The 19,103-nt window shown below is 41.0% G+C and overlaps 1 protein-coding gene across 1 annotated transcript in view; it reads right to left on the reverse strand.

Annotated features, from left to right (window-relative positions):
• Positions 1 to 19,103, reverse strand: part of LOC121511637 (serine/threonine-protein kinase BRSK2-like) — a 117,638-nt gene that overhangs the window by 83,800 nt on the left and 14,735 nt on the right. Inside the window, exon 3 of the mRNA XM_041790390.1 lies at positions 727 to 812. Within this exon, the coding sequence (XP_041646324.1) occupies positions 727 to 812 (86 nt within the window). The remainder of the gene's footprint in view (positions 1 to 726; positions 813 to 19,103) is intronic.

Genomic DNA, 19,103 nt, shown 5'->3' on the forward strand with positions numbered 1-19,103 from the left:
GCCTGCTGCATTTTTCAAATCCCAAAAGGTGCAATAATTCTTTGACCTGAAATCTGTGTCAAAATAGCAGTTTTAAACTTTTTTTTGCAGCAGCAGCGATGTTTTGCATGACATATCATGGATGCAGTGGTGTAAAGCACGCCGCCACTGGACTCTAGAGCACTGGAGACGCGTTCTCTGGAGTGACAAATCGCGCTTCTCCATCTGGCAATCTGATGGACGAGTCTGGGATAGAACACCTTTGTGATGAATTAGAGCGGAGACTAAGAGCCAGGTCTTCTTGTCCAACATCAGTGTGTGACCTCACAAATGCGCTTCTCGAAGAATGGTCAAAAAGTCCCATAAACACACTCCCAAACCTTGTGGAAAGCCTTCCCAGAAGAGTTGAAGCTGTTATAGGGTGGACTGACGACATATTAAACCCTATGGATTAAGAATGGGATGTCACTAAAGTTCATATGTGAGTCAAGGCAGGTAAGTGAATACTTTTGGCAATATAGAGTATATGCATCATTGAAAATTCTCTGTTTGAAGGACTCAGTCCTTGGAAATAAATTGAGGATCTTCGACATTGGAACAGTCTTCCGATGGCAGCTGGGGTAAAATTTGAGTGAAATTCACTTAAATGGGATAAAAGGTTTCTTCACTGAGCTCTTATCTTTTTATTGGGGCAAAAATATCTAGTGGTCAATTCAAAACCATTAGACAAAAAACAGATGCACTTACAGGTATTTCTTGTTTTCGTAGACGTCGTGCAGCTTTAAAACGTGGGGATGCTCTATGAGTTTCAGAATGGCTATCTCCCGCTCCACCTGCAGAAACAAAAACAGGAAGGAGAAAGTGAGTCCTAACCTGACAGAGAGCAGGTAGACTTTAGACTGTAGTCAACAGTTCAAGCCAGAGTAACAATAAATGATAAAGAGGGAAAAGGAAGGAAAAATATATTCAAACTTTCAAAAGAAATATTGCTGAATATTGTGTGAGCTGTCAGAAACTTCAACCAGGGCAGATCCATGCAAGACATTTTATAACATCCACTCCAACATTAAATAAGTATGTGGGCAGTGATGTTTGTAGTGTTTAAAACCCATGGATTAATTATTAATTAATGAGCTCCATCATTGTCCTAAGATAGCACAGCACTGCAGCACTAAATCACATTTTCTTACATGATTATGAATAAAGAATCAAATCAGCACACTCTGTCCAAAATAATTAAATGATTAACCCGTGATAAAATAGTTTCCAAATATTACTCCTCTGCCCCCTTTTCTTGATAAAAATGACTGTCAGTGTCTGATTTTAGATATTATTGAGCCTTTTTCAGAGACATACCATATATTTGTATCTACACACTGAAGATGCATGTGAGCTGAGAGCTGCTGTACAGTTAAGGAGTCTGAGAGAGGTTCAGCCTGAGATTCTTGTGCTTTTCTTGACAATAACCGAATATGAAACAACACCAGACCGGTCTGACAACAAATCCGTGTTTCCTGTCATCAAACAGGATAGCATCATTTTCCCTGCTGCCTCGGTCCAGCAGCAGCTGCAGGTTGGTGTCACGAAGTGAAACGGTCTCATGAAGAGTAAGATGTCTGGACGTACAGATGCTGCCCGTAGCCGTGTCACTGCCAACCTGCCTGCTGCGGGATTTACTGGCAGTTGGCACCTCAGCGGGCCGCGGGCTAAACAGACCTCTGTGCTGCTGCAGCAGTTCGTCACACACACCATCAGTCACACATGGACTCAAATCTCACAGCTCCTTTTTTTGGTGTTTTTTAGTAATTCATCTTTGAAAAAATGGCCAGATACGCAAGAAACAAGTCAAAATGGGGGAAAAAATATCCATGTTTGGTTGTAGAAAATGTTCCAGGCTCTGATTCAAATCGGCATCTTTTCAGGCTTTGACAAAGAAACAGGAAGAAATTCAGCAGAAAAGAGGCACTCAGACAAATCTAATCACTGGCACAAGAAAAAAAAAAGTCAGAAATACGTTCAGAATTTGGATGAATGAATTTAGAGTACAGATTTTCAAAAGGGTGGTGACTTTTCTGTTTTTCACCAGCCCTCTTTGACCTAGAGAAACAACTTTAAATCAAATGTTTTTTATGTCTTTAGATCAACATTAGAGCTGTCTTTTTTTAAGCAGATGTCCCTACACAGTTTACGTGCTGGCAGAAAAGAAACATGTTAGTAAACAGGATCATACATCAGTCTGTAAATCAGGTTGAAGCAGACGTTGTAACGTCTACCACCAGAAACCTTAGGTTTGCATTTTAAGCTTTAAACTGTGGATTTCAGATCCAGCCAATATTTTCAAGTGTGGTGTGGAATCTAAAAGTTAGGTCAGGGTTGGAGATGAGCTTTTTCACCTCTTTGCAACTTTAGCTTATACATTAAAAAATCTAGTGCTCACATTTTAACAAACACGTAAAGAGAAGAGCATAATATGAAAGTCTCAACTGGTCCAACGTAAGGACCAATATCTCCTTAACAACAAATTGCAACCTAAATTTCGTACCTTTTGCAATCATAACTGAATGTTTTTGATTAAAAGTGAGGCAGTTTGACTTGAAATGGACCAAAAGATATTAAGGAAAAAGGGGATGGAGACATATCCTTCGAAATAAGAGCACATAATACATTTTTCCACATTTTTTTTTTCAGGCACACATCCACAACCCACTAAAATGGCTTTGTGACCCATTTCTGGGTCCCGACCCACCAGTTGGGAACCACTTATCTATAGACATCAACACTTTTTTTAAAATATGTTTTTTCAAGAGCTGTGAAAATAATGTTAACATGTTTTGATTAAAACACAGGATTAACTAGTTTTAATTAATTTCAACATTTTTATTACATATTTAGCACATGCACAGACAGAGCCCATCAATATCACACAGTTCCTCCCAATCTGAACTTGTCCCACTCTAACGCATTCAGACAGTTTGTAGGAGTTTAGCGGTTTCTGTATTCGTCCTGAACCATGACGATTCAGTACATGTAATCACATGACAAATAAGTCTGAACTATTAAAAAAAGAAAATAATGTGAGAAGCGTTTACCCGCCAATATAGCAAGCAGTTATGTCCGTAAGTATTGCTAAACAATGTTAATCAACAAAGAAGAGGAAGACAGAACAAAACACACGAAGAAGAAAAGTTTGCTCCCGCTGTATGAGAGGCAGATAACTGGGACCCACCGGCTCCTTCTTCTTCTTCTCACCTCCATGCTATTTTTAAAAAAGCCTCCAGATACGAAAGCAGAGAAGGTCGAGGATATAAGCGTTGCTAGTACATTTAAAAGATGATGCACAGACATGTAGAAGAAAAGAACAGTGGCTGGAGCCTGTGTTTAAGCGCACCAGTAATCACTGTGCCAGCTTTTTACAAACGTCAGTGTCACAGCACTCTGCATAAACATAAATATGTGACCGAAGCCAGATGAAGTTCCTGCAAGTCGGCATTCCGGTGGTTGAGAAAAATTGATACAAAGTCGTTTTCTTCTAAATGATCATTTTTCGTTTCTTCTCATTTTATGCAAGTCCGACATTTAAACTACTCATTCGCTGAAAAAAGTTACACAAATGTGATATTTAAAAGTGCTAATTTTGTGTTTTAAAATGCCCTATTCTCGCAGTTGCCTTTTTTTAAATCAATGAACCGAAAGTGCGCCAAGCCGTGACTCCAAACCCAGTAATGAACCGAAACGTGATGTCCATGAACCGTTATACCTCTAGAAGTTTGTGTTCCAAAAAAAAAACAAAAAAAACAAAAAAAAAAACATTTAATAAAACCAAAGTGAAATGCATAGTTTTTGTTTCACTGAACATGACTGTGAGGTGGTAATGAGCACTATTGCCAGATAGATGGCAGAAAAGCTGTAGACCGAATAATATTGTTGAGTATGAGGGATTCAATGAAGTTTTGTGGGGGACTTGAGTTTCAATATGTGATTTATCATGATTAACCCACAGAAACCTGTGGTTAATATGATAAAAATTCCAATATTTTCAAAGCCCTAGTTTATCTCCTTTTAATAATGCCACTTTAACATGGGGCTTTATAGGGATTGACTCACTTGAGGGGACAGCCTCAAGTGGATACTAAAGGATCTGCAGTTTATGACACATTTGACGCACACATCTACAACCTGAAAGTTGCAGCTTATTCTTCATTTACTAATTCCTGATTAATGGTTTTAAAGAAAACACCAGGAAGTGAACAGATAAATAGCTTTTTTAATAGACCTTCTATTGGGATAAAAACAATCAGTTAAGGGGGTCTCTGCTGGAACAAAATCCTGTAACTTAACTCCCATCATTGCGATCATTTAAGCACTGATGTTTCCACCACAGAGGTCACATCACTGATATTAATTTGTGAAAAATATCCGTTCTGGTTCACACGTTCCTGCAGAGAGAATCAATGAAAACACACTGAGAGTCAGAGAAAACCTGCAGCTCAGGTAATCAAACTAATCCTCCACTGATTCACAGATCGATTTCAGATTCTCATCACTGCTGAACTTTAAAGCTGGGAAATCCACAAACTTATCAGTCTTGTGTGGATCATTGTACTTCTACTGCTCATTTCACCCTCATGACTTTTATTCCTGCACCTTTGTCATCAAACCGGCTCCACGGTCCGAGTCATCCTCTGGACGCAGGACACAAGACAGCAGAAGAAGAAATTTCACTCCCATCAAAGCCGCCAGCTTTCAAAGGTGTGTCACGGCCGGTGGCGGTGGCTGGCAGCAAATAAATAATAAAAAAAAAAAAATTCACTTTAATCTTTGGCCTGGCAGCTTCCCAGAGCAGACTGTCACAGCTACTTCTCCCTCCATCTCTCTCATCCTCAAACTCTCCACCGACACCAGAGGAAAAATCCTGACATCAGCAGCTGACAAAAGGAAAATTCAAGAATTTCAAAGACTAGCGTGGACTTTAAACCTTTGGTTTTATTTTCAGGATAATAGATGTGGAATGATTGTGCCAAAAGTTCAATAAAACCTGAAATGTTTTTGATTTCTTGAAAAAAGAGTTTATGAGTTATGAGGGCTGAAGGTCTCATATCAACGCTTCAGTATCAAGATGCACCTGTGACACCGTCAAACCATGGCTGGGCCGGATGTGGTAGATGTTTCTTTCCTTTTACTTTATGAATACATTTATTTTTCATCAAAAGGCACTGGATTTCTTGCAGGATTGTTATTTACAAGAGTACCACCAAAATTCCTAATGGCATCATTCCCCATCATGCTCCTGGTGGAATTTCGATGAAGCACAGTCTGCTATTGGCTTGCTTCATCATTAGTAACATCGCTCTGTGTCCAAACATGCTTGCTTAAGAATTTGTCCGATATAGAAGGTATATGCCTGTGTTGTTTGCATATTTGCCAAAAAAAAAAAAAAAGGAAGAAAGAAGGGGCGCAGATGGCCTGGTGGTCTAAAGTGCACCCCATGTATGCGGTCAGCCCAGGTTCTACTCAGGCCTGTGGCCCCAGCTCTCTCATCCCTGTTTCTGGTTCTGTCCACTTTCATCCTCTGTCAATAAAGGTTTAAAAGCCCAAAAATAAATATTTAAAAGAAAGAAGAGGGAACCAAGGTACATTCATGCTGACTTTGTTGATGCTTTGTGTAGACAAGAGATTTTTCTTATTAAGAGCCCAGCAACCATTATAGTTGAAATTGGTTTATGCTGACTAAATCCATCTGGCTGACTGGAAATACACTGATGACACCATTCTTCTCAGCCCTTCCTGAGAGACACACCGTCCATCTACACAGAGGAGGCAGTGAAGCTTGGCCTGCAAGTGAGTTGGACACAAACCAAGCTCATGCATGTTGGTAATGGACCGGACCCGCCCCCTCTACAGTTTAGCAATGATGTTGCAGAGTTTGTCAGCAACTTTGTGTATCTGGGCTCCACAGTGACCAACAACATGGACCCAAAACCAGAGGTCAACCGCAGACGTGGCCTTGCAGCATCAGCCCTGCAGGCACCCTGGAAACCACTCTGGCACCGCCGCACAATCTCACACAAGAGGAAGCTCCAAATCCATAACTTGTTGGTACTCTCTACCCTGGGTCTGAGACATGGCCTCTGAATGAGACGTCGGCACCAGTACTCAGTGGGTTTGATAGCCGGACCCTCAGAATCCTCCACAACATCAGGTGGTACCAGCACATCTCCGGTGCAGTGCTCAGAGCCTGCACACATCAGCTCACAGGATCCCACCTTATGTTCTCCATCTCCCGCAAAACCATCCAACCAAAGCTATTCTCAAGTTTGACCCCAAGGCTACAGGGTGGAAAGGACCAAGGGGCAAGCCTCACAACAGCTGGCAGACTTTGGTTAACCTGATAGGCTCTACGCACGATGATGGGCATGCCAACATCTCGCAGGAGCATAATGATATTGAGTAAATACAACGGTAGGAAAACTCACTGAATGTTGCAAAGGGTTTTGTATTGCAAAGAAAAAAATGTGCAAGGGGAGAAAGAGAATGAGAGGGGAGGCTGTGAGAGCCTGGGAAAGAATCACAAAAAGCAAAAGTTTAGTGGCGTCGATGAGTCATTGGGTTGATGCTGTACTGCAAGAAAAGGATTTGCAGCTTAATATTAAGTCTTACTCTTTTTAAGTCTATTTAAATCTGCTCCAATGCTTCTGCTCACCTAAAAATTTAATGTTATGTTACAAATAATGCTATCTTCTAAGTTGTGCATCAGATCCAGATATAAATACCTTCAATGTAGACTGTATTTCCCATGATGCTCTGGCTTTTTTAGTTTAACACAGCGGCGCTGGTCTGCAGACTGTGGATCCACAGGTGTTGCTCTTCCTCACCAGCAGGTAAACACACAATGACTCATGTCTTTGATGGATGCAGGTGCGTCTCATCGACCCATCCTCCTGCGATCGCATCTAATTACACTGGTTTTCACCCCCTCACATCAGTTAAACACTGTCACACTCCCACTCACACAGCGAGCGTAGCATGGCAGAGGCTAATTAAACACATGTACAAGGTAAACAGACAGCCAGCACCCTGCCCTTCATGCGTGAGCGAGGACGCTGACATTTATTAGGCTCAATTATGACCCATATGGCTCTTTAATGGAGGATGATAAAGTGTGTGTGTTAGAGGAGACGGGCTGGGGGTGTAAGGGCAGAAGGGTAGACGCTTCATCCTTTAAACTCCTCCTGCATATAAAACACACCAGTCTGGTATTGTTCAGGTTCCGGGGACTTTAGAAAAACCTCCCTTTTTAAACTCTCACGCCTGAGTCTGAGATCTTTAATTCTCCCAGCACCGGCCGGCTGGGTCGTCTGGGTGACTGTGATCTCTGCTGAATCCTGTCCCGTCCTGTACCGCCTCACTTATCTAAGGCTCATCCTCTCTGTTGAGCCGAATTAACAATTTTTTTTCATCCTGCTGTGCTCTCTGTCATTAAAAAGGCCTTAAATTATAAGCCCTTATCAAGTCAAGTCATGCACAAAGCAGACTACTGCAGAGATGAGCTAACAAGTCTGTTCTCAGAGAATAGGATCCTTGATATTAACATAAAGTAGTAATGTCTGGAGATTATGTTAAAGCATTGAAGGAATGTCAGTGGAAATATCTGTGGAAGCAATCCAACGCATTCTTATTCCTAATTAGTCAAAAATAGCAGCTTAAGTGCTGCCTGAAGCTTCCAAATATGAAGATTTGGGCAGCCCTCCAGCATCACCAGGCTGCAAAGTCATTATGACAGTTCTTAAAAACTTTTAATAAATGAAGAAGTTTGATCGTGCTCAAGTAAAGAAAATAAATTCTTGGTAAGACCTTCAGTGATAATATCTGGCTTGTTAAAGAGCAACATCTAAAAACATGGATCCATCTTGGCCATTTTAATCTTAATTTACAGATTTTACTCTCAGAATACAGTATTTGTTGTTCTAGACCGGTGTGTTTTGGTATTTAAAATGCCCTGATTTTATCCTTAGCCCTAGTATTGCATGTTTGCATAAAATTGGGTCTGAGATGTTGCAGAAAAACCTTCTCTGTGGAGAGAAAAGGTGGAACACAGCAAAAGAGGTAGAACAAACAATGCAATCCTGGAAGCCCTTCTGACAACAATTCAGCTTTAAAAAATGTTTTTAAACAGATATCTGCAGCTTATACTTTTCTCGTCATATCTCAAATAACAGCTCCACTCCTGCTTCTGAACTCTCTGCTACTATTATGGACAATTTAGTCCTCATGAATCATTTTCACTTCTTAGTGATCATTTTGACTGCATTACCACAAATGGCATCGTTTTTGAAGGCTTTTTTTCTTGATACATTTTAAACTTCTGATTTAATCTTTCCTTTAGATCTGTGTGGGGCATTTTATGCCTTTTTATTCATAGAGGAGGACAGTGAATAGAGTTAGAAACAGGGATGAGAGATGTGGGGAAGGAGCCACAGGCCAGACTTGAATCTGGGCTGCCTGTGAACATGGTGCACACCTTAACCACTGGGCCATCTGCTCTCCTTGGTTTCCACTTTTTAAACAGGTGTATTATATACTGTGAACAAGGCTAAGAGGACAAAAACGTACACTTCCAAGAACATTCAATAAATGCTGAAGGTAAATATTTATTTAACAACTTTTTGGGTGTATTTTATAATCAATGTCACTACTGATCAGAACTAACAAATATCAACAATTTTTTTTATAATTTTAGCACTTTAAATGCAGTTTGATTGCAGAATGTCATCTGTGTTTTGTTGAAGAAAAGTAAAAAAAATTAAAGATTCAACTCCAAAAGTGGAAGAAAAAACATTCAGTAATGCTTTAATAGCATTTTTAGATGGTTGTAACATGTTGTAAACTAAAAACAAACTGCACCAAAAACAAGAAATGCATTCAGATAAATTCTGTTGCTAATCTTTAAACATCTGCTAATCTGGTTGAAAAGATCCCGTCGAGCCCACATCATTGTTGGGATTCATTAAAATGGAATGATGCCTGCAACCTAGTTCAGGCAGGCAGCTTGAGCAAACTGAAATCACCTGACATGCATCTTAATCAGATCACATGATACACATTCTCCTTCTGGGCGGTCTGTTGAAGCTGCAAGATTGCCACCTCTGCCCTGAATCAGTGCTGCTCACCAACCCACCTCCACCCCAGCATCCACCTGTAGGCCCCAGCAGGAGTTTAAAGATGGTACCTCATCACTCCTCAAATTCTGCATGTGAAATAAATCAGCGAGGAGTGATAAAGTTGGAGCCTGCTGCCAGAAATGCTTGAACAATTACTGTCTTAACTTGCATTTAAAAGGTTAAAACCTAAAAATGTTTGAATATTTCATAGTTTTTTGATCATGACTTAAGTTAACAAAATAGGTTTTGAAAGTGATCAGTTTTGTCCTTGTTGGCCTCAGTGTTAAGATATTGCAGTCTCACAGTACATTATGGTAATGCAGGGAGTACGAGATCTTGACCAAGACAGTCTGGAGAAATGGCTCCAAGATGACTGACATCACTCTTGTGCATCTCTGACTCATCTCTAACCCATGATGGTAGCAAATCTCATCATTTGTGCACTTTCATGCTCCCTGTGTTCTTTTTCTTCTGTATATGGCCTCAGCATGTCAGATAGCAACTAAGGTCTGTTTAAAAAAAACATTAATCCACAGATAATGAAAGGAAACCATCAGTGAGTGAGGACTGTCCAACTTTTCTGCTCTTGTTTTCAGTGCATGAAATACTACGGTGTGAAACATAAATAAAGATTTAAGAAGGAATATCCAGCAACCGCAAACAAGATATTTGGCTGCTTTGACTGACCATATTTAATACACAAAAGTGTTTTTTTTTTTTTTTTTTTTTTACCACATCAGTAAGTCTTTTCCTGGCGCATAAACAGAGATGAAGTCAGAGTGGAGTCAGACAGCAGTGGAGGACTGATGGCAACTTGTCAGAGGAGATCTGCAGTACGGACAGTGACTCAGGCCTTGCTGCACTTAAACTGCTTCATTCAGAGTGAGTCAATGCTGCGACACACCTTTACACTCACTGACTCACTCACTTATTCAGTAAAGAGCGACGCATAAACGGCACTGATCCAAAACACATTAGTCCGATTACAAGTACTCTGACAGCTGAGTGCACAAACACAGAAGCAAAGATGCACTATATGGACAAAAGTATTTGGCTTGACCTGTTAATTATTGAATTCAGGGGTTTCAATTTCACCCGTTTCCACAGGTGTATTAAATCAAGAACCCGGAATCTGTACTTACAAACATTTGTGATACAAATGGGTCGTTCTGTAGAGCTCAGAGACTTCAAGCGTGGTACTCTGATGGATGCCACCTCTGCAATAAGACAGTTCATGAAATTTCCTCCCTGCTGGATAGTCCACACTCAACTGTAAGTGATATTATTAGAAAGTTGAAGTGTTGAGGGACAAAGCAACTCAGTCATGAAGCAGCAGAGCGGGGTCAACGCCTGGTGCGTCAGAGTCACCAATGCTCTTCTGATTCCACAGCTGAAGAGTTCTGATCTTCCACCGGTGTTAACATAAGCACAGAAACTGTGGGGTGAGTGCTTTATGAATGGGTTTCCATGGCGGGGCAGCTGCATGCAAGCTTTACATCACCAAGTCCAATACCAAGAGTCAGATGGAGTGGCACAAAGCCACTGGGACTGTGGAGCTATGGAAACGTTTACTGTGGAGTGACGAATCACGCGTCTCTGTTTGGCAGTCAGATGGCGAGTCCAGGTTCTATGGATGCTGAGAGAGCATTACCTCCCTGACTGCATTGTGCCAACCGTGAAGTTTGGTAGATGAGGGATTAGACTGATTTTCAGGGGTTGGGCGAGGCCTCTTATCTCCAGTAAAGGCCGATCTTAATGCTTCAGCATAGCAAGACATGCTTTTTTTTAAGACTTATTTTTGGGCTTTTTGTGCCTTTATTTGATAGGAGTAGATTGGATAGAGTTGGAATGGGAGAGAAAGTGGGGAGAGACATGCGATAAAGGGCCGCCGCCAGGCCGCCCACGTATATGGGTAGCGCCTTAGACAGCTAGGCCATCTGCGCGCCCATACAAAGACATTTTTGACAATGCTATGCTTCCACATTTTTGTAAACAGTTTGGGGAAGGTCCTTTTCTACTCCAGGGTGACTGTACGCCAGTGCACAAGGCAAGCACCTAACCCCATAAATGCTCTACAGAGTAAATGAGCACAAACTCACACAAAAACACTCAGAAATCTTGTGGAAAACCTTCCAAGAAGAGTGGAGGCTGTTACAGCTGAAAGGGGGTGCCACTCCATATTGAAGTGCATGTATTTGAATACAGTGTCATCACAGTCCCTGTTGGTGCAATGGTCAGGCAGCTGAATACTTTTGTCCATATAGTGTAGGAGGCAGACCACACAGTCAAAAGTCAAAGAAGATCAGGAAGGATGTCACGCATTACACCATCTTGCAGCAAATATTGCTATGCAACATTAACATAAGTTAGAAAACTGGTGCCAACATAATGGTCAGCTTCAGATTTGTACTGTTAGCTCATTATATTCTATTTTTAACTTCTTTTTGTTGTTTGATGAACAGACATCAGGGTAAATTGTAGCTAAAAGCCCATCCAACGTTTTCATTTAAGACACAACAATAGACGTGAAACACAAACTAGAGACATAACTCAGGGTGACAGGGTTCACTGAGCCCCATTAATATTTGGTATATTGAAAGCACCACACATGATTGGCTATTCTGTCCACTAGAGCCTTATTTATCCAACACTTAGCCCATGGTGCTCAGGTGTTTTATTAACACCCCGCTGATGTCTCACCTGCAGCCCATTGAGGGTCTCCGAGTTCCTGAGTCATGATAAACCCTCCTCCTCTACGCCTGAGAGCTCCTCTTAATGAATTATGAGGATTGACTCACTGCCTCTAAATCCCTGTTTAATTGAAACACGATACAGAGCTGAGGGCACGAGGGCCGTTAAATTGGAACATCCGCTCGGTAATCAAACTGCCATCTGTTGCTATGACATCCGAGAGATCCTAGAAGAGAGGAAGAGGAGAGCCTTCACAGATATCCAATCACCGTCGGATGTCAGCAATGGCGATCAAACCACTGCGATCAAAGCTTCGTGGGATTTGATAGAACGAGCCACAACATCCAGGAATTTTATGAAGCAGCAGGCAATATTTCAGAAGAGCAACAAGAAGGAATAATATCATTCATAGTTTGTTGTTTCAAAAAAGCAGGCCGGCATGACATCTGAAGAATCCACTTTAAGTACAAACCCCAATTCCAAAAAAGTTGGGACATTGTGTAAAATGCAAATGAAAGGGGTGATTTGAAAATTCTTTTAACCTCAATTGAAGCGAACACAGCACAAAGACAAGAGATTTGATATTTAACTAATTGCCTTGTTTTTAATATGCACACATTCTGAATATAATGCCAGCAGCATGTTTCAAAAAAGTTGGGTCAGGGGCAAGGAAATTGTGAAATGCTCAAAGAATGTTCCACGGGTTAATTGGTAATAGGCTGTAGCACCTTGACTGAGTATAAGAGGAGCACTCCTTAAAGAGCCAGTCATTTACAGTCAATGATGGTGCAAGATTCTTCACTTTGTGAAAGACTGTGTGGGCAAATGGTCCAACAGTTTATGAAAAAATTTCCTTAATGCGCGATTGCAAGTGATTTAGAGATTTAATCATCTACAGTTTCAAATATAATTCAAAGATTCTGAGAATCTGGAGAAATCTCTGCATGCAAGGTGCAAGGCTTGAACCAAGCCTTGTTCCCTCATGTAGCACTGCATTAAAAACCAGCATCATTCTGTGATGTATAGTACAGCCTGGCCTCTGGGAAACTTCAGAAAACCATTGTAAGTTATCACAGTATGTTTCTGCATCTACAAATGTAAGTTAATACTCTACAATGCAAAGCCAAACCCAGGTATTAACAATATCCTGAAGTGCCACCCATTTCTCTGGCCCTGAACTCATCTGAGACAGGCTGGCCTAAAGCGGAAAAGGGTGCTGTGGCCTGACAAGTCCACATTTTGGATTAGTTTTGGTAATAATGGCCATCAAGTTCTCTGGGCCGAGGGGGATCAATGTATCAATGCAAAGTTCAAAAGCCAGCATCTGTGCTGATGTGGGTTGTATTAGTGCCAATGACATGGGTAACTTGCACATCTGTGAATGCATCACTGATACTGAGAGGTACATATAGGCTTTGGAGCAACAAGCCTCCATCTAAATGCGTCTTTTTCAGGATTATCTACTTATTTTTGCGAGATAAATCCAAGCCACATTCTGCATGAGTTACAACAGCATGGCTTCACAATAAACGGTATACCTAAAAAAAAGGGTCTAATAGGGGTGCTTGTAGACATTTTGGATTCTACTAGTAGTACTAGTAAAACTAAGTGTTTACTAGTAGAAATTGACAGAATGCAAATGAAGTAGGAGGGATCAAAGTCAAATCCTTCATCCTGATTAATTATCATGTAGTGTTTACTAGTGCTACTTGGAATTTTTTTATGACTGCATCATTATTTACCAGAGATCCTGTTTCTTCTCCCTCTGGGGATCTAATCCGGACATTTTATTTTTATGAGCCAAAGACCGCTACAATCACACAGAGCACTTCTGCTGTAAGCTATGATTCACTCTTTCTGACTTGCCCCCCCAGTGACCTTTGAACTCACACACAATAGTGACATCAGCATACGATGAGCAGCCAAGATCACACTTGTTGTGTGGAACATAAGTCGGCTGAGATGGGTCAAGATTTTAGTTGCATGAACGACCCAATACCACGTAGTCTGAGTCATCCTTTATTCACACCTGTCCTGTGACGTTTTTCATCAAGGTTAAGGAAAAGTGAATAGGAAAGGACTAAGAGAGAATATTTAGGGACAGGACTGGGAGAAAAGGAGAAGAAATGAAAGAGCAGTAAAGGAGAATAAATGATAAAGATAAGAGGTGGTTAGGTCAAGAGGTCATGTAAAGCAGAGATGTGATGAAATGGTAAAAAGAACTGTAGAAAAGAAAGATGAAGTAAGAAAGCCAGGCGAGGAGGACTTACAGGTTAAAGAAAGTAGAAGAGAGAGGTAAAAGGTATGGGAAGAGGAAGAAAAAGAGTAAAAATGAGTTAAGAAAGAAAACAAAATGGTGGGATTGCAAAGAAAAAGCAGGGGTCAGGGCAGGAGAGGACGAAACGGGCAGATGTTTGTTTTTCAGCCATTTCACCCCAGCCAATCAGCAGCGAGCGTCTCCTGAGCCCGTCCTGCTACTGCTGCTGCTGCTGCTAGCTTCCAGGCAGCGAGCCCAGTTTTTACATTCAGACGTCTGGTGACGAGTGAACGGGAGCCAGCAGCCTCCTTGCAGGGTGACTGTATCAGACAGAATACATGAACCAACATCATACAGAGGAGAGGAGGGGGAGGCTGATGTGGTGACGTGAAGATTAAGGTCAGTGGTGAATCATGGGAAAAGGGCAGATGCTCTCTTCTGTGTGGGATTACACTCTGAATCTTTTCATTCAACATCCGTCTGCTCTGTCACCTCTCTGTGACTGGAAGGTGAAAGGTCAGATGGATACAAAACAATGCAGATTAAAACCTTTCTACTATGGATTCTGAGCTGTATCGCTCCGTACATTTGCATTCAGTTCAAAAAAGTTATTTTATTGTGATAGTCCAACTATAGCTGGAATGTGATTGGAGATCTTTTTACTTTTACATGTATGCACATCAATAAAATCCAAACAGGGCTAGACATGCTCCGCAGTTCAGGCTCCAACTTTACCCAGAAGTCAGCCACAAAAATAAATTATGTAGAAGAAAGCCAGAGAGAAAAAAGACAAACATATAATCATAGCAAGTGCTAAAAAATGAAGCCTAGCGTTAGCTCATGCAGGACATGGTAGTCAAACACCATCCCTGCTCAGCTGATCCTAATTATCACCTCCCAACTCCCACAGCCAATCACAATCTCTTTCTCTCAACATAGTGGTGTATTTAAAAAATGACATCCTTCTCACTAATCCTTGCTTACATTAAAGCTGATGCACCAAGCAAAGCTTAACTTCCTCCACCCCAGCCTCCTCTTTCATAGCATAAAGCTTGTTGCACCCTCATAATCAGATCCATGCTACTATGAATTTATTGCTTTTAAACTATTTTTATTGTATTCAATACACATTAAATGTATCTCTATGGGGGTTTCCAGCCATGCGCTCCCTGAAAGTCAAAGCAAGCTGCTTGACTAACCCAGGGAGCATCTTTTGAGCAGAGCCTTCTCCACCGAGGAAAACTGTAGATCCATTTTGCAATGAAATGGTCAAATGTATGATGAGAATGTTCCTGACTGACGTGCTTTTTGTGTCATCTGAAGCAGTCTCATATCTAAAAATATTTGAATGAAAACACTGAATGGCAGCTGTTGATATAATGGTATGTGGGAAGGCCAGAGAAACTTCTCTCACTTGATGGATTATTCACTGGTTCTTGTGTACCTCAACAAGAACAGGTGTCTTTAAACTTGAGCTGCAACTGTACCTCTACTTAACTGGCCTTGTAAACATACTGACTGTATGCACCGGAATGCAGGAGCAACATAAAAGACAGCTCTAGGGCCTTTTGTCCTGGCATGACTCATTTTTCAACCTTTTGAATCAGATGCATTTGCCAGATTCTATGTCTGTCCTCAGACAGATATTTCCTCTAAAGCTTCAGACTGAAGTGCTTGTTCCCCGTCTGGGAATAACCTGACCAATCAGAACCATTTAGAGAGAAAGAGGCAATAATAACAGGCAGGTTTTGGTTGAGGTGACTGGAAACCTGTAAACACTGGTATCCAGTTAAGAGATTATCTTTGGATGCAGCTATTGTTAGTATATTTATGGTCTTGCATGCATGGATGGAATAAACAATTCAAAGTCTCAATCTGATTTAGTTCATGCAGAGCCATTCTCTAAAATAGACACATGCTCTGCAGAAGGTCAGAGTAACCATAGACCCAAGAGAGAGTGCAGAGAGACTTCACTAATGAGCAAAGATAAACAGGCTGTATTCCAACATGAAAGCATGACTGCTATTCTGAAAATATTTGTAACTGAGGAAGCTCAATGATGCAGCTGGCCCCTTTCCATATTTAGAACTCTATTACGTGGCCTGCTGCTAAGAGACACAGACTGTAGCTGGACAGAGAAGCCATTTCCTTCTGTGTAAGGTGAAGCAAATGTTCATTTAAGAAAACTGTCTGATGTACAAGGATCCTGTGGGACTGCCCTGCAAAGAGGAGAACACAGACGGGACAATGCTCTTTCACAAGACACTGTCTGAAGATGCTGTCTTGGTCTTGTTGTAAAAAAAAAAAAAAAAAAGAAAAAACTTCTGAATATTTTTTCCTTCACTTGAAGTACTGTCATTTGGAAAGACAAAAAAATTCTTTTTTAAAGATTATCTTTTGGGACTTTTGGAACCCAAACCTCGGTTTATGGGCACCCATTCCCACCAACTAAGCCAAACCAGCACCGTAAAACACTACAGCTTTAGGATGTGATGCCACGTTTCCCTCACTGACCAATCAAAATTAATAGGGGTAGGACTTCTGCTGGTAGCTTTGTCATCAGCAACAGCGGAGGTATGGAGCTATTATGGTTGCAAAACTATTTGCGAATGCATAAAAAGATCGGTACACAAACCTGAAAATGCATAGATTTGCAAATGCGTGCACAAATCAAGAAATGTGTGTAAAGATCTAAAAATGTGAACACAAATCTGCAAACCCCGTACACAGATCTGCAAATCTTTCCACAGATTTGCACATGTGAAGATAGATCCACAAATGTGTGAACAAATCTGATCATTTTGGAGGAAAATAGTCATTATTTTTGCCACTTTTTCATTGAAAATATGAAGAATAACAGCACAATATATTTGTCCTCCTTTCGTGTTGATGTTATATAGAGCTTTGATCAGGTCTGAACTGCTGCCTTCCATGTGAGCCATGAGGGCGACAGCCTTGCCTGTGAGCCTGCGCTGAGGGCAAAAAACCCAGTGCTTACGCTTACAGATATGAGTAAACATTTGCAGACCGTGTGCGGTAGGAGTTTTGTAAAAGTCACATGTGTATGACAGCCAATTGAGTGGCAGATTTCAGTTTTATCTGATGACTTGGGGTATTTTGACAACTTAGAGCAAAAAAGAGTGAGTTTTCTGAACCAAAATAAACTTAGTACAAGTAGACCAATTACAAATTGGTCTACACTTTTGCAGCTTTGTGCACTCATTTGTAGATCTTTGTACAAATTTTCAAATCTTTGCATGCATTTGCAGATTTGTGCTAAAATTTTCTGATCTGTACACACATTTATGGATTTGTGCACGCATTCGCAAATCTATCTACGCATTTGCAGACTTATGTACAGATCTTTGTATGCATTCGCGAATTTTATGTTCTCCTCGTGCATGTGTGGGCTCTCTCCGGGTACTCCGGCTTCCTCCACCACCAAAGGCACGCTCGTTAGGTTAACTGGAGACTCTAAATTGGCCCCTCTGCTGGAGACCCCAAAGAGATAAGCAGTATAGAAAATGGATGGATGAATGTTTAATTCCTGGTGATATTTCCTAAAGTTTTGTTCACACATAAAAGGCTATAGGAGGGAAAAGTTCTTGCACAGCACAAGCAAAAATCACAAACAGTAAATTTAGAAGTACAGGTGACAAAGTGTAATTATCATTCCTCCCAAAGGGAGCCAAAGCTGTGAAGGACAGCTGCTCCGGATAGCCCGATTGATTTTGTTTTATCAGCAAGTATCAGACACTACGGTCTTCAACAACGCCCCCTCGCTCTCTCACTCTTTCTCTCTCTCTCCCTCGGTGCAGTAGAAGCAGCGGAGAGAATCAGCACAGTTAAGTCCGTATTGACACCATTAACACGAGCAGCCAGTCGTTGAGGAGATGAAATGAGTCCAGTCAGGCACGAGAGGGCCAAGCTAGACCTCTCAGAGCTCACGTACACACAGACTGCACATCTGCACTTCAGCTGGAAAATACATTTAATCACACACACACCCTCCCCTGCATCGTGCGGTTCACGGAGTTTCATGGTTTCCACAAAGGACATCCCTTAAAGACAGTTCAGACTAAATATTCGCAACAACAACTAAAACTTGTTACTGGTCTCGACGGTCAGCTCAGCACCCTTCTGGGAGGAGATCAGTTCATAACGCTGCAACTGACAGAGATGATGTATTGTTTCGATAGCAACGACTTCCACATTCACTGTCTTCAAAGGCATTTATTTCTCAGGTTACTGCGCATTAAATCTTTTTTATACAAGATGGTCAGTACTGCAGATTCCTGCCATCTCCCTTCAATCAAATTATTTATAGCAACGTTCAGACAGATTCAACTGCAGTTCTAAGAGCTTTAAAGAGAAGAAAAGGGATTAGAAAAGGTAAAGGTATCTAGAGACGGATGCAGACCAGTAAGAGTCAAATGAAATGGCAAAAGATGAAATATCAAATTAAGATACAACTACAGTTAAGAGGCAGAGATAAAAAAAGAGATTTATTTAACCAGGAAAGCCTCACTGAGATTACAAATCTCATTTAACAGAGTGTCCTGGCCAAGACAAGCAATAGCTCTTCACAGAGTTACAAACATGAAACATTAAAACATACGAAAAAGTATTTGCGCCCTTTCTGATTCTTCACATTTTTTTGCATTTTTATCACACTCAAATGTTTCGGATCATCAAACCAATTTTGATATTTCACAAAGACAACCCAAGTAAATACAAAATGCAGTTTCTTAATGATGATTTAATGTCTGTGGGGGGGGGGAGATCCAAACCTATCTGGTCCTATGTGAAAAAGTAATTGCCCCCCTTGTTAAATCATGAGCTAACTGTGATTAACCACAGTTCTTGAAAAGCTGAGTTTAATTTCACTGGCCACACCCAGGCCTGATTACCACCAGATTTGTTGAATGAAGACATCACTTAAATATAAGCTGTCAGACAAAGTGAAGTCGGCTACAAGATCTCAAAAAGAAACACATCATGCCACGATCCCAAGAAAT

Source organism: Cheilinus undulatus, linkage group 1 (genome assembly GCF_018320785.1).
Source record: "Cheilinus undulatus linkage group 1, ASM1832078v1, whole genome shotgun sequence".
Lineage (NCBI taxonomy): Eukaryota > Metazoa > Chordata > Actinopteri > Labriformes > Labridae > Cheilinus > Cheilinus undulatus.